Genomic DNA, 15209 nt, shown 5'->3' on the forward strand with positions numbered 1-15209 from the left:
GCAGACATGAAATTAAAAGACGCTTACTCCTTGGAAGGAAAGTTATGACCAACCTAGATAGCATATTCAAAAGCAGAGACATTACTTTGCCAACAAAGGTCCATCTGGTCAAGGCTATGGTTTTTCCTGTGTCATGTATGGATGTGAGAGTTGGACTGTGAAGAAAGCTGAGCACCGAAGAATTGATGCTTTTGAACTGTGGTGTTGGAGAAGACTCTTGAGAGTCCCTTGGACTGCAAGGAGATCCAACCAGTCCATTCTAAAGGAGATCAGTCCTGGGTGTTTTTTGGAAACATTTCTTAGCATTTCTTTAGAAATGCTAAAGCTGAAACTCCAATACTTTGGCTACCTCATGCGAAGAGTTGACTCACTGGAAAAGACTCTGATGCTGGGAGGGGTTGGGGGCAGGAGGAGAAGGGGATGACGGAGGATGAGATGGCTGGATAGCATCACCGACTCGATGGACATGAGTTTGGGTGAACTCCGGGAGTTGGTGATGGACAGGGAGGCCTGGAGTGCTTCAGTTCATGGGGTCGCAAAGAGTCGGACATGACTGAGCAACTGAACTGAGCTGAACTGAACCAACAAAACCTATTGTATGGCACATGGAACTCTGCTCAATGATACGTGCCACCCTGGATGGGAGAAGGGGCTGGGGGAGAATAGATACATGTATGGCTGAGTCCCTTCACTGTTCACTTGAAATTATCACAACATTGTTAATTGGCTATACCCCAATACAAAATGTTTTTGGTGTTAAAAAATAAAAATTAAAAAAAAAAGAAAGGGGCAGATTTGTCCCAACATAGTTAGATGAACTCTGGAGCAATGGTATGAGCTGGCCTAGCTGTATCCACTATGTTGTCCTGTGAGCGGATGAGTGAATGAGTCAGTGAGTCAGTTAGTGAATAAACACAGCCTAGTTTCCTTAATATATTTATTTTCAGCTTCTAGGGTTGAATTGTAACAAGGCAAGACACTGATAACCTCTGCTATTCAATTTAGAAATAACTCTCCTGTATCTGTCCCATGGCAGGCAAGTGTAGACCTAAGAGGAAGGGCAGGCCAGGAGGGTCCTCCAACCCAGTGGGCAGCTGAGAGCCTGGATCCCTGTGAATCTGCAAACCCAGCTTCCTGACCCAGTTCTTTCTCGACGGGACTTAAGAAAGTTACTTAGTTTTGGCACCTTGGCAGCCATTTCTCTTTAAAATGAAGAGGATTATCCGCCAAGCCCCAGGATGATCACATGAGATCACAGAGATAAAAGCAGTGCACGAAAGGCAGATGTTCCCAGTGATAACTGTGCTGGATGCTGTTAGAAACATACGTCTTAGACTGATCGGTTTGCCCTGCTTGTTTATGACCTAACCTGCCTTCTCTCCTAGAGTTGCTGGCCACTGGTAGTAAAATGAATGGTTCCTCCCCAGGTACCAGTGACTGCTGCTTCTGGGCCAGTAGTCATTCTCAAGGTTAAACCACAGACAGAAACACAAATCATATCTAGATTCAGAAAATTCAGAGTTTATATGATCTGGAAAGTGAAAAATGCACTGGGTTTCCTTTGCCCATTCCCCAAACAGCCGAATTTTATAGCCTGCCTGTCTGTGGCCTCCTGTTAGCTCCAAGGCAACCAGAATCTCCCCCCACCCTATCCTGGCCCCATGTAACTTTACAAGTTGCCAACTGGCCGCAGACCAGGCAAGCACCCTAGCACTCCGCTGCCTTGGAAAGTGCTGGAGAGGCTCAGGGCTCCCACTGTGAGAGGCCTGGCAGACCAGGAGGAGTGGGATGGCTGCCCTTAGTGTTCCGGCCAGCTCTGCACCGATGTGGTAGGATTTGTGTGCTGGAACATCCAGAGGCATAACGGGGGTTAAGGCTCTCTGTCGACACTAAATCAACTGCCAGTAAAGTGGGGGCTTCTCTCATTGTCCAGCTGGTCCACCGTAGGGACCCAGGGCAGAAATGTTGATGCGTGGTCTCTGGCTTCCCACAGGGGTACTTCTTGTTCTCCAAATGTTCTTTCGTGAATGGGCCTGTGTTCCAGACTGCAGAGGACCGCGTCTCCCCTGCACCCCGTTTTCTCACCAACAACGGGGAGAGGTAAGTGGCTGAAACACCGATGCTCCAGAATTGTTTGCTGGGTCCATGGAGAGAGGGATGGGTGTGCAAGGGCCAGAGGGCACCAGAGGCTGTTTCATGAGCCAACATCTGGGCCACAGAAAGAGGAAGCCTGGCTGGAGCTGCTGGATGGTTTTTCTAAACAGAAACCAGGACTACAAATTTGTGGTTTTAGATGAAAATTTCTGGTGCAGAGTAAGGAATGTAGTCCTAGAGACAGAGAGACCTGGGTTCAACCCTGGGCTGTATCACTTATTAGCTGTGAAACCTTGGGAGAGCTGCTTAACTTCTCTGTGTCTCAGTTTCCCCATTTGTAAAGTGCAGGTAATTAAGAGTACCCCCGTCTGGCTGCTTAGAGGATTCAGGGAGGCAGAGGATGCGGACGGTGGGGATGACGCCTTCTCTCCTCACCTCCCTGCTGGGTCACAGCTCATTTGGGAAGAGCTTCCATCAGCACCTCGGTCCTCCCAGTCAGGTGCTGGGAGAGAGTTTCTACCACTCTTTCCCTCTTTCTTCCCCACCCCCAGAGCAGCAGCCAGTCTGACGGGGAAGCACCTAACAACCACAGGACCATACCTTCCAGATGTTGGGGTTGCAGCGTCAAAGGCCCTGCAGTATCAGGGTTCGCTTCTGGCCACCCAACCTGCCCACATTTGCGGCTCCAAAACACCCTCTTTGTGTCTGCTTTTCTGTTCATAGGTGGGAAAATCAGGCTCCACTCCCTATGGGGCCAGATCCCTACGGTCTTCTTCTCAGGCTGAAAGTTGGCAATACTCAATTCAGCTCATTCTAGAAAGTCCTCCATCAAAGAGCTGATAGATGTGCTGATGAGTATTTGTCTTGTCTTTCTTGAATCTACTAATTAGACCAGAGGGAAGGACAGCGAAGATGTAGGCAGTGTTTCAGGGTTCTTAGCATCTCAGAGCAAATAATGGTAACATGAAAAGAAGGCTCTTGGAGGGCCAGGTGTGTGGTCCTCCTGCTTCAGCGCTGATATGTGCATTGAAACCCAATGTGATTTAGACCAGTGGTTCTCCAGGGGACTGGCACTGCCCTCTACAGGGTATTTGGGAAATCTGTGAGGGTATTTTGGGTTGTCCCTATGATACACGACTAGCATTGAGCAGAAGGCAGAAAGAGGCTACAACACCTTCAGTGCGGGGGGACAGCGCTATTTTGGGTCCCCAATGACTTTAAAATATTTCGCTAGACCCACACACGAGTTTAAACAATAACTGCTTATGATATGTATTTATACATATGTGTGTACTCGTACAGATCTGTTTATACATATACACGTGTATATATTTTTTAAATTAATATCAGCAGGTATAAGGAAAAATATGGGCAAAATATATCTACCAAACGAAAGTGCTATAGTGGTTTGTGGAGTGGAGTCATAGACTTTTAATAACTTGGTTCTACATTTTTGTTTCCAATTTTTGGAAGTATGTGCTATTTTTGCTATTGAATAAAACAAGATAAACAAAAAAGGGTAAAATTTGTTAAGCAATTTACAAAAAAAAATCATGTCCTAGAGATATGATATTTTGGAAATAAGTTTATTATACATTAATCTAGTAAAAAGCTTTTCATAATTTTCTGAGCCTAGAAGCTAAACTACTTCATTTATAAAATGCAACTTGTACTTTTGCATCATTTTCATATATATTAAACTTTCCAGGAATTCCATTACTATAAAAACGGGGAGGAGAATGCGAGAAATCACTCACCATTTAGGAAAACCCAGGCATTGATGCCAGCACTGCTGGCAGTAGTCAAGTCACCTAAACAATGAACATATCAGCCAGCATTTGCAGCCGTGACAGTGCCAGTGACTCAGAGAGTAGGTGACCGCATCTGCCTAATGCACCATGTCCTCCTCTCCTAGTTCTCTTCTATATTTCAATCAGGGCAATATTTGATTTCTAAAAATTTCATGTGTATTAATAGATAGGTTATATTATACAAATCTCATGTTAGCGTAGTGGATGGGGGAGCATTACAGAATGTGTGCTATAAAAAAGGGACCGTTGGGATTGATAAGAGTCAAAAGCCACTGATTTCACTTCTGGGATATGAAGGCAACACTTTTCATCAACTCTGCCTTCCAGGCCCCTGCTTAAACTTTCCCGTAACAAAGCAGGAAGTTTGGAGAACAATTCTGCTTGTCATAGTACATGATGATCTGTCTAACTTTGTGTAAAATGGGATCTTCATCTCTCCGGAGTTGGGGTAAGGGTAAGTGAGGGACTTCCCCCACACATAGCAGAAGGAAGAAACGCTTTTGTCAGCAGAAAGACAGAAGCAGAACTGAGCCGGGCGACTTACAGAGGTCCTCGGTGGCAGCTGGGACGAAGGCCGCCATGGACTCGTACAGCTCCTCGTCACAGCCGGGGTTGAGGGAGCACTTCATGAGCAGGTCCGTGGACAGGTGGGCCATGGACTCATACACAGAGTCAGCCTCCTCCCCTTGCATCAGCTCCTCCTTAATGTGACTCTTCAGCATGTCCACAGTTTCCTGAAAGAGAGGGAGGGCCCCACAGGCACGCTGACACAGCCGGGCTCTCTGGGCAGCGTCAGGGGCGCGAGTGGCCTCGTGACAGTCGAGTAAAGGCTCACAAGAATCAGGGTTGCAACTGGGTGTGCAGGTCGATTTCCCACCAGACTGAAAGCTCCTTGAGGAGCCAGGCTCCAAGTCGTTGCTGTATGTCCTTCGTTTTCACCTTTGTATCTTCCTCCAACACCAAGGAGCAATTAGGCACTCAGAGGGGACGTCTGTTAAATGTCCAATGCCTGAAGGATACAAATCTGCCACCTTCTCATGAGCGCCTTTGATGTGTCAGGGAAAGGCTAGGGATGTGCTTATGTAGTCTATCCTGACATCCTTTCCACTGCTGCTTCTCGTTCACAGACGAGAAAACCAAAGCTCAGAAAAATCCAGTGCCTTACTCAAGGATCTGCAATCCTGGCTTCTGACTTTCCTACCATACCTTAGTGGTTCCTCAGATGGGAACACATGGCCACAAAGGTGGAACCTTTGCTGATTAGCCAGATGGACAGGCAAATGGGCTAAACAGGGCTGCAGCTAAGTTGCATAGTCAGAAGTCCCTTGGGAACTTAGTTCACCTGTCCTTGTTCCTTCTATTAGGCTGCTCCAAAGTGCCTGAGCTCACTTCAAAGTGCCCATCTCAGTTTTAAATCCTGTGTCCAGAAAGTGAGGTGGTCTTGGGTGAAATGCACTGAAGTCAGAGAGACCCGCCCCCTTCTGTCATTCTGCCTCCAGGTAGTGATGAAGCCAGAGAGGTGACTTCTCTGAAACCCCTGCACAACTTCTCCTGGTAAGAAACTCTGGTGTTTCACAATCCTTATTTCAGCATCAACCCACAAAAATCCTCATTTTCATCATCACTACCCCAAGAGCACTAATCTGCTCTTGACACTCTGCGTTGGTTTTCTGATGAACCCCAGGGAATGGACCAGGTGACAGCTGTGGAGTATTGGAGACTCAGAGCCTGGCTTTTGGTTTTGATATGATGGAAAGAGGAAATGGGATGGTTCTCTGGAATCACGAACAACATGGAGGGATGACCTTTGTGGGGCAAAGCTGGAGATGCATTGGTTGAAGGGATTATAGTCTGAAAACAAAGATGATACGACACATGTGAACCAGATTAACTTCAGTGCAAACTGGACATGCAGCTTTCCACGTCCCTGTGACATAAAGTAGGATAACGGGCCCCAGCTTTAGCATCAACTAGGTTCACATCCTATCTCCACCCTGACAAGTGTGGGGCCCTTGGCACAACTACTCTGCCTTTTGAGGCCCTTTTCCTCCTTTGCTAAAGATAACAATACTGTCAACTTCAAAGAATAGTGGGGAGGTCTCAAGGAGACAATGCATTTGCCAATCAAATAAATGCAATAAATAGTGGTCATTAATCTGAACACAGTATGCTCTTAACAAAAACTATTGGCAGGGAAACCTAACACTGCCTTTTATACATTTTTGACTCCAAAGTGAAGCCAAGTAAATGCTTCTAGACTGTAAGTACCTTTTAGCTTCATTTATGCCAATGATACACCAAATAAGCACTCATGCTGTTCTATTCATTCAATATGTTTAATCACTCCCCAAATTTGGGGGGCCTCTCTCTATATCTCAGTGAGTCACTGCCTTGTAGATTGTCAAGTCCAGAGCAGAGGGGTAAGTTTCTGGGGAGGTGTCAGGCTCACTCCTATCTGGAGGTAGAAAACAAGACTGGATTGTGTTCATTGTTCCTTCTGAGGTCATAGCCTCATATGAGAGGCTGAGCTATTTCCGCGTTGCTGCTGTGAATCGTGAAAACGGAAGAAAACCAGAAAAGGGTGGAGTCACAAAGGGCATCTGCCTCCAAAACAATGGAAGGAATTTTGGGGCATGTATCAAGGCCAAGATACAGGATGAGATTACACTCAAAGAAGGACCCCCAAGTCAATGATCGAGGAGGATCTGTGGATCCTAAACTAGAGAAACAGTTAAACCTAAAGACAGGCAGAGGCTCAGAAAGTGAGAGAGGTTGTCAGGAGGCGGGGCCTCACGGCTGGCCTCCCTGTAGGCTCAGATGCAGAGTTTTACTGTGGTCAGTGCTAAGAAAGGAACCGAGCTTAACAATTAACCTGGGCTTGACGGTGGGCGAAGCAGCTGGGAACATCCTGCCAAGTGCCTTGGAGGTGGGTGGGGAGGCAGCTGGAAAGAGGAGTTGGCATCTGCCCTCAGCAGATTCACTCGACAAATGACTCTGTAAATTTTTCAAGGGTGGATCTTAGTGCTTTACCTACATTATCTCTTTTTATCCTCAAAACAACCCTAAAAGTAGAACTATTATCATCTTTCTCCCGCATATTAGGAAACTGAAAGAGAAAGAGTATAGATATATGATTTGCCCAAAGTCATGTGGCTAACAAGTATTGATAAGGAAACTGGACCCAGGTCCATGTGACTCCAGGCTTCCCAGGGGACACAAAGACCCTGCCTGCCGATGCAGGAGACGTTAAGAGATGCGGGTTTGATCCTGCGTTCAATCCTGGGTGAGGAAGATCCCCTGGAGGAGGAGGGCATGGCAACCCACTCCAGTGTTGCCTGGAGAATCCCATGGACAGAGGAACCTGGTGGGCTACAGTCCATGGGTCGCAAAAAGCTGGACACAAGTGAAGTGACTTAGAACACACACGTGCACGACATGTGACTCCAGGGCCCATCTCTTCAGCCCGTGTATACTGGCCCTGCCAGCAGAGGCACACGAGGACATGCTAGAGATGAAGTCCACCCAGATCTTTGGTGCAAAGGCAGCCCTGGGGACCACATGGTGCATTTCCCATTCCCGGGGCCTCTCCCGCCTTGACCTTACCACGTACTCGTCGATGAACTGCCGCAGGTCCCGGAAGCCGTGCTTCTCGGCGATGGTGTTCGGATAGTGGCCGTGCTTGTTGGCAACGCTGTAGGCCTGTATGGCTCCCGGGCAGGTGAGCAACAAGGCAGTGAGGTTCTTCAGGCCGTACTTGGCAGCAAAGTGCAACAAAGTGGGCAGCTCTTCATCCCTTTGATCTGAAAAATTGTCAAGCAAAATGAAATGATCAGAGAAAGCCCAGGGCACCAGGCTCATGGAGATGACACTGGAAACCTAATGCGGCACCCAGCCATGCTCAACCATTGCTTCTTGGTTGACTGACCTAACATCTGATGGCTTCCTCTGGGGCACCGCTGAAGATGACAGAGGAAATGATGTGTCAATTGATTACCAAATCTATCATTAATATCCTGCCTCCTTTCTCTAAAAGGATTGGCGAATCCTGAGAAATAACACCAGTTCAAAATATGTGGATAGTCTAAGGATTTTTTTTTAAAAAGCAGCCATGAAGAGCAACAGGGATCGTGTTTTGAACATCTTCAAATTTCAGAACACTTTAAAATAACCGCTTTAGGTATGCTGATTAAACAAAAAGAAATCCTGGGACTTCCCTGGTAATCCAGTGGTTAGGACTCGGTGCTCTCACTACTGTGGGCACATGTTCAATTTCTAGTCAGGGAACTAAGATCCCGCAAACTGTGTGGGCGTGGAGGGAAAAAAAAAATCCATCTTCTTAGCTCTTATGCCCAGTTTCATAACATGTGCCAGGTAATCCTGAGGCTGTTACTTAGACGGTCCATGACCTTTAGTTTTGAACTAGAAAATATTTCCATACTATCTCAAAGGGATCTGGGAGGATTAATGAGGTGGTTTTCGGTGAGCTCTTTGTTAAGGACAGGCTTTGAGTGATGTTATTAACGTACACAAACCCCAGGATGTCCACGAACCTTCTGATTCATGAGAAACAAAGTGCTCCTGAGAGTCATTGGTCCCCATGAGCCCTCCACCTACTAATATGTGATACAGCAAGTCAAACTCAACCAAGGAAATAGACATGTTTGTTTGGGGAAGTTGGGGACAAATCTCTTTTTTAATTTTTATAAAAGTTGATTTCTAAGCCCAAAGTGAAAGTGAAAATGAGGGTCACTCAGTCGTATCCAACTCTCTGTGACCCCATGGATTATACAGTCCATGGAATTCTCCAGGCCAGAATACTGGAGTGGGTAGACTTTCCCTTCTCCAGGGGATCTTCCTGACCCAGGAATCGAATCGGGGTGTCCTGCACTGCAGGCAGATTCTTTACCAACTGAGCCATGAGGAAAGCACAAAAGTGATAGATAAATAAACAGATAAATATATGTATATATACATACGTCTTATGTGTGTGTGTGTGTGTGTGTGTGTATGTGTAAGTAAATACATATATGTATTTTTTTAATAAGACAAACCCAGGGACATCCTGGTGGTCCAGTGGTTAAGACTTTGCCTTACAATGCAGGGGGTTTGGGCTCAATCCCTGGTCAGGGAGCTAACATCCTACATGCCTTGCAACCAAAAAAACAGAACATAAACAACAAAAACAACACTGCAATAAATTCAATAAAACTTTTAAAATGGTCCATGTTGAAAAAAAAATCTAAAAAAAAACAAAAAACAAAAAGACAAGCCCAGCATCCTATCCACCAGGATATAATCTTTGGAATGAAGGTCTGAAAATGTTCCCAGGATCGCCCATGATTGTCAAGCTACAAAATATTCTCTCCTGAGCCCGAATAGGGAATATTAACACCCGCTGAAAGTGATGCAAGAATATTTCACAGTAGGAAAATGGGGAGAGGCAACAAGAAAATGCCCCCAGGAGAAGTACTTGAAGGTAATATAACCTCATCCTTATGGCTCTCAGAGGCTGTGGAAGGATAAAATGCAGGCAGTGAGTAACCAGAGACTTGGGCTCCTCCTAGGCAGTGCAGCTGCGGCGTGAAGGAAAAATGGCATCCACAAAAGTGCCGTAACAAGCATCCAGTCCAGCATGCAGGGCACCATCCCCATGCAAGTGCTTCTCCCAGCTCCCAGCAAGGCACACATGCCCACAAGACTGCTCCTCCCTCGTCAAACAAATAACTGTTTTGTGCCTACTGTGAGCCACCAGGCACAGTCCCTGTGTTCATCCAGCTGCTGCTGCTGCCAAGTCGCTTCAGTTGTGTCCGACTCTGTGTGACCCCATAGACAGCAGCCCACCAGGCTCTGCCGTCCCTGGGATTCTCCAGGCAAGAACACTGGAGTGGGTTTCCATTTCCTTCTCCAATGCATGAAAGTGAAAAGTGAAAGTGAAGTCGCTCAGTCATGCCTGACTCTTCGTGACTCCATGGACTGCAGCCTACCAGGCTCCTCCGTCCATGGGATTTTCCAGGCAAGAGTACTGGAGTGGGGTGCCATTGCCTTCTCCATCATCCAGCTGACAGACCAGCAAAAAAGACAGACAAAGCTGAAGAGTACAAGAACCCGACATGCAAGGGGAGCTTGCACCTACAGCATGTAGGTGGGACCTACCTGAGGAAGTGCTGCTGCAGGAGGAGGGGAGGAAGAAGCTGTACTCTCAAAGGTTGAGGTAGCAAGAGGCAGGGTGGAGCCTTCATTAGGTAAAAGACGTTCATACCTTCCGTAGAGCAGAGCATAGAAGCCAAGGGAGAGAACAGAGAGGGGTGAGAGCAGAAACACTGCAGGAGCCCCTGGGGAAGGGCTTGTGAAAGGTTAAGCAGTTTGGACATTAGAAGACAAGTGGGAACCACAGAGGGTATTTAGTAAGGGAGTGAGATATTTGGGCTTATAATTTAGAATCCCAGGCTGACCAGAGAAGAATGACTGTTTCTCAGAGGATGAACAGAAGAGCAGGATCCAGTAGAAAGCATGAGCACAGGCTGACTGCATGCTGAAACCGACCAACTGAAATCGACCTGTGGCCTTTTTCTTGAGTTTTAACTGGCGACTTACTCGTCATCATGTCTTCTTCTTCCAGCTGGTTGATTCCAAAGAGGTGCAGCCCACTTGCAGGAATGTTGTTCTTCAGGGACTCCGTTAGCAGTTTATCAAGGGTCTCCGTGTTGTAGGGCACAATTTTAAAGGCCTAAATACAAAAGTGAAGATGGTCAGATTTTAAATCCAGCTATCTCCCACCCTTTTCATACTGTTACATCTTTTTGCCTTAATTGATGCTTTCGAACTGTGGTGTTGGAGAAGACTCTTGAGGGTCCCTTGGACAATAAGGAGATCAAATCAGTCAGTCCTAAAGAGAATCAACCCTGAATATTCATTGAAAGGACTGATGCTGAAGCTGGAACTCCAATACTTTGGCCACTTGATGCGAAGAGCCAACTCACTGGAAAAGACCCTGATGCTGGGAAAGATTGAGGTCAGGAGAAGAAGGGGATGACAGAGGATGAGATGGTTGGATGGCATCACCGACTCAATGGACATGAGTTTGAGCAAGTTCTGGGAGATGGTGAAGGACAGGGAAGTCTAGCGTGCCACAGTCCAACTGAGTAACTGAACAACAACAATCTCCCCCCCAACAGATTTCAGATTGTGAACCATGAGCAGAAACTACAGGCACAGAAAACTCTGGGGTCCTTTCATCATCCTTACCTGGCACATGAACTCCACAGGATTTGCAGCATTGGACAATAAATTCCCAATTTCCTCCATGTCAGTATAATAGCTGATAATGGTGTCACACACCACTAAGTCCCCGGAATATATCTTCAGAGAAACATTCCCAGATGAAAGGTCTGGATGGAAGAAAAGATACTATAAAACTGTTTTGTTTTGTTTTTAAGAGTACAGGGGAAAGTGTTCCTAGATTATTTAAATGGTAAAGAAATGAATTGGGGACTGGAAGAAAGGGTTTGGAGGTGAACTGCAGGGTTGGGAAGTGAGGGACAGAGCAAAAGAAGCAGTGAGCAGACCGACACACAGGAGAGCTCTGTGTCAGAGGGATCATCTGCACTGGGTCTGCAATTTAACTTTTCGAAGATTTTCATCTGCTTTACTCACTACTGCAGGCCCCGAGTCACAATAGACAGGAAGAAGAGCTGAATTGAAAGCACTTTATATAAAGGCCAGTGGTCACCAGAGGCAGGGGAGATGCTGGCCAGCGGTCACCTAGGCAGGGGGGATGCTGGCCAGCGGTCACCTAGGCAGGGGGGATGCTGGCGGTGGGACTCCACACTTCCGCCCATCGCACCAGTAGAACTGATTCACTTGCTGGGCTGCCGTCATTACTGTGTGCTCTCCCTGAGTGCTCTCTCTTCTACACCACAGGAAGGGGTTTTGAGGGGGAAAGAAAAAATTAAAAATACACCAACCACAAAGATTCGATTCACAAAAGAGGAAATGTGACAAGTAGAGAACATGGAAAAATATTTAACCTCACTAGTAATCAAAGAAAGGCAAATAAAACAGTGGACTACTTTTTAGAAACATATTAAATTAGCAAAAATATTCAAAGTGATAAGGCCTGTGTTGGTGATGAGATAGCGGATAAACTTGATAGTAGTAATATTCCATTAAGCAACTAAGCATCATCTTTCAGGACCCTTAAAAACGCCCAATGTTTGAGGAATTCCATCTCGAGGACGCTACGCTAAACACAAAACCTGCATGCATAAAGATGCTCAATACATCATCATTTAAAATAACAAGAAGACAATAAGAAATCAAAAATGACATAAATAGGCAATAATGAGGAAATGAAAATTAAAAAGATATTTCTATTCAGCTGAGTATTATATAGCTTTAAAAGTTATGGTTTTAAGATACAGGTCCAATTCAAGGGACTAGTTTTATAAATTACGGTACATCTACACCTTGGATTACCTTGCAACCATTAAGCATCATTTTGTCAAAAGAATATTTATTAACACGGGAAAATATTCACAGTGTATTTTCAAGTAAAAAAGTTGGTTGCAAGACAGTTTTGTACACAGATGTGGGGAAACACAGAAACCAGTGATTTCCTTTGGGGGCATATGGGTAATTTTCCACCTACTTTCTTTTATGGTTACTGTATTCTCCAGGTTTTCTATATTGAGCACACATTACTTTCGTAATAGAAAAAAAAATTATAAAATTGAGAGTTTCAAAGTCCATGTAATAGTACACTGGTAAAAGGATGGAGACAGGATAAATTAAGGTTACCTAAAGAAAACCAGAATATAAGGTAATAGATACTATTGGAACAACTATGTTTTTAAAAATTAGGAAAAAAGGCAAAGAAGACCTAGTGGTAGGGTACCAGATGACTTTATCCCTACTTTTCCTACTTTTCTCTAATTTTAAAAAATGTTAATACATTAACTTTGTAAACATTGCACTATATCCATTTCCTCCCCATCACACATGTATGCTTCTACAATTTCTTTTTCCTTTCAAGAGAATATGACAACCAATCCAAATCTTGGTTGTCACTTTTCTCAGTGACTGATAAAGACAGCTGTCAATAAGGTAAAGAAAAAAGGGGCCTCTTCACATGAGGCCTAATTTCTGGAGGTCAATGGGGCTACTTACTGGGAGCTTTCACGGAAACAGTGTACTCATTCTCCAGCTTGGCTTCCACCCTTATCGAGGGAGAATCCTCACGAGAAAATTCGGCTTCTGTTGTCACCTTCTCATCCAACTTACATCTCACGATGACGTAGACAGTGGTTTCGGCCTGGAATGGGAGACCAGTCATTGTTCCTTCTCCCTGGTTTTTGGAGCCCCAGCTCTCCCCAGTGAAGCTGCTCCAGGCAGGGTGGGGTCTGCAGTCCAGTGCCAGGCAGTGACCGCTTGCCACAGGTCCCAAAAGACCAATTACAAAGCCCAAGAGTGAACATTTATAACCCTTAATAGCAATTTGATCATCTTATGTCTGTCAAACCTAATAATAATTTTAAAACCTGGGGCTGGTATTTTATATGTCTGTTTATTTACTTTTTCATAGCATTTCTTTTTTTGTTGTACATTATAAAAGTATTGGTCCATGGCATAATTGTAAACTTGAAAGAACAACATTTTTAAAAAGTTCTTCACCACAGATAGTTTGAGAAGCAGTATTCTAGATCAGGGCATTTTCCAATGAGTCAGTTCTTCACATTAAGTGGCCAAAGTATTGGAGTTTCAGCTTCAGCATCGGTCCTTCCAAAGAATATTCAGGACTGATTTCCTTTAGGATGAACTGGTTGGATCTCCCTGCAGTCCAAGGGACGCTCAAGAATTTTCCCCAAAACCACAGTTCAAAAGCATCAATTTTTCGGCACTCAGCTTTCTTTATAGTCCAACTCTTACATCCATACACAATTACTGGAAAATACCCTGATGCTGGGAAAGATTGAAGCTGGGAGGAGAGGGGATGACAGAGGACGAGATGGTTTGATGGCATTGCCAACGTGATGGACATGCGTTTGAACAAGCTCTGGGAGTTGGTGATGGACAGGGAAGCCTGGCGTGCTCCAGTCCACAGGGTGGCAAAGACTCAGACACGACTGAGCAACTGAACTGAACTGATTCTAGATCAGCCTTGGTATCCAAAGTGAGGCCAAGGGATCAGCAGCATTGGTATCTGTGGAAGCTTGTTAGAAACGCAGAATCTCAAGCCCTGCCTGGACCCACCAGACACCACACTGGAGTCTGCATTTTACCAAGACCTGTGGGTGACACAGCCTTACAGAGCAAGAGGCACTGATTTACAGAAGACTTCTTGAGTTTTTGAATTTATGCTCTTCTCAGATGGACAAAGATGGAGAAGCTCTATACAGTCAGCAAAAACAAGACCAGAAGCTGACTGTGGCTCAGATCATGAACTCCTTATTGCCAAATTCAGACTGAAATTGAAGAAAGTAGGGAAAACCACTAGACCATTCAGGTATGACCTAAATCAAATCCCTTATGATTATACAGTGGAAGTGAGAAATAGGTTTAAGGGACTAGATTTGATAGACAGAGTGCCTGATGAACTATGGACAGAGGTTCGTGACATTGTACAGGAGACAGGGATCAAGACCAACCCCATGGAAAAGAAATGCAAAAAAGGAAAATGGCTGTCTGGGGAGGCCTTACAAATAGCTGTGAAAAGAAGAGAAGCGAAAAGCAAAGGAGAAAAGGAAAGATATAAGCATCTGAATGCAGAGTTCCAAAGAATAACAAGGAGAGATAAAAAGCCTTCCTCAGCAATCAGTGCAAAAATAGAGGAAAACAACAGAATGGGAAAGACTAGAGATCTCTTCAAGAAAATTAGAGATACCAAGGGAACATTTCACGCAAAGATGGGCTCAATAAAGGACAGAAATGGTATGGACCTAACAGAAGCAGAAGATATTAAGAAGAGGTGGCAAGAATACACAGAAGAGCTGTACAAAAAAGATCTTCACAACCCAGATAATCACGATGGTGTGATCACTCACATACAGCCAGACATCCTGGAATGTGAAGTCAAGTGGGCCTTAGAAAGCATCACTACAAACAAAGCTAGTGGAGGTGATGGAATTCCAGTTGAGCTATTTCAAATCCTGGAAGATGATGCTGTGAAAGTGCTGAACTCAATATGCCAGCAAATTTGGAAAACTCAGCAGTGGCCACAGGACTGCAAAAGGTCAGTTTTCATTCCTATCCCAAAGAATATGCCAAAGAATGCCCAAACTACCACATAATTGCACTCATCTCACACTC

The 15209-nt window shown here is 45.1% G+C and overlaps 1 protein-coding gene across 1 annotated transcript in view; it reads right to left on the reverse strand.

Annotated features, from left to right (window-relative positions):
• PIK3AP1 (phosphoinositide-3-kinase adaptor protein 1) overlaps positions 1 to 15209 on the reverse strand; it is a 121044-nt gene that overhangs the window by 44232 nt on the left and 61603 nt on the right. The window contains exons 4-8 of the mRNA XM_010833037.1: positions 13071 to 13215; positions 11151 to 11293; positions 10500 to 10632; positions 7509 to 7705; positions 4450 to 4639 (exon numbers count right to left, since the gene is read on the reverse strand). Coding sequence (XP_010831339.1) covers positions 4450 to 4639; positions 7509 to 7705; positions 10500 to 10632; positions 11151 to 11293; positions 13071 to 13215 — 808 coding nt within the window. The remainder of the gene's footprint in view (positions 1 to 4449; positions 4640 to 7508; positions 7706 to 10499; positions 10633 to 11150; positions 11294 to 13070; positions 13216 to 15209) is intronic.

This window comes from Bison bison, unplaced genomic scaffold (assembly GCF_000754665.1).
Source record: "Bison bison bison isolate TAMUID 2011002044 unplaced genomic scaffold, Bison_UMD1.0 scf7180017862979, whole genome shotgun sequence".
NCBI lineage: Eukaryota > Metazoa > Chordata > Mammalia > Artiodactyla > Bovidae > Bison > Bison bison.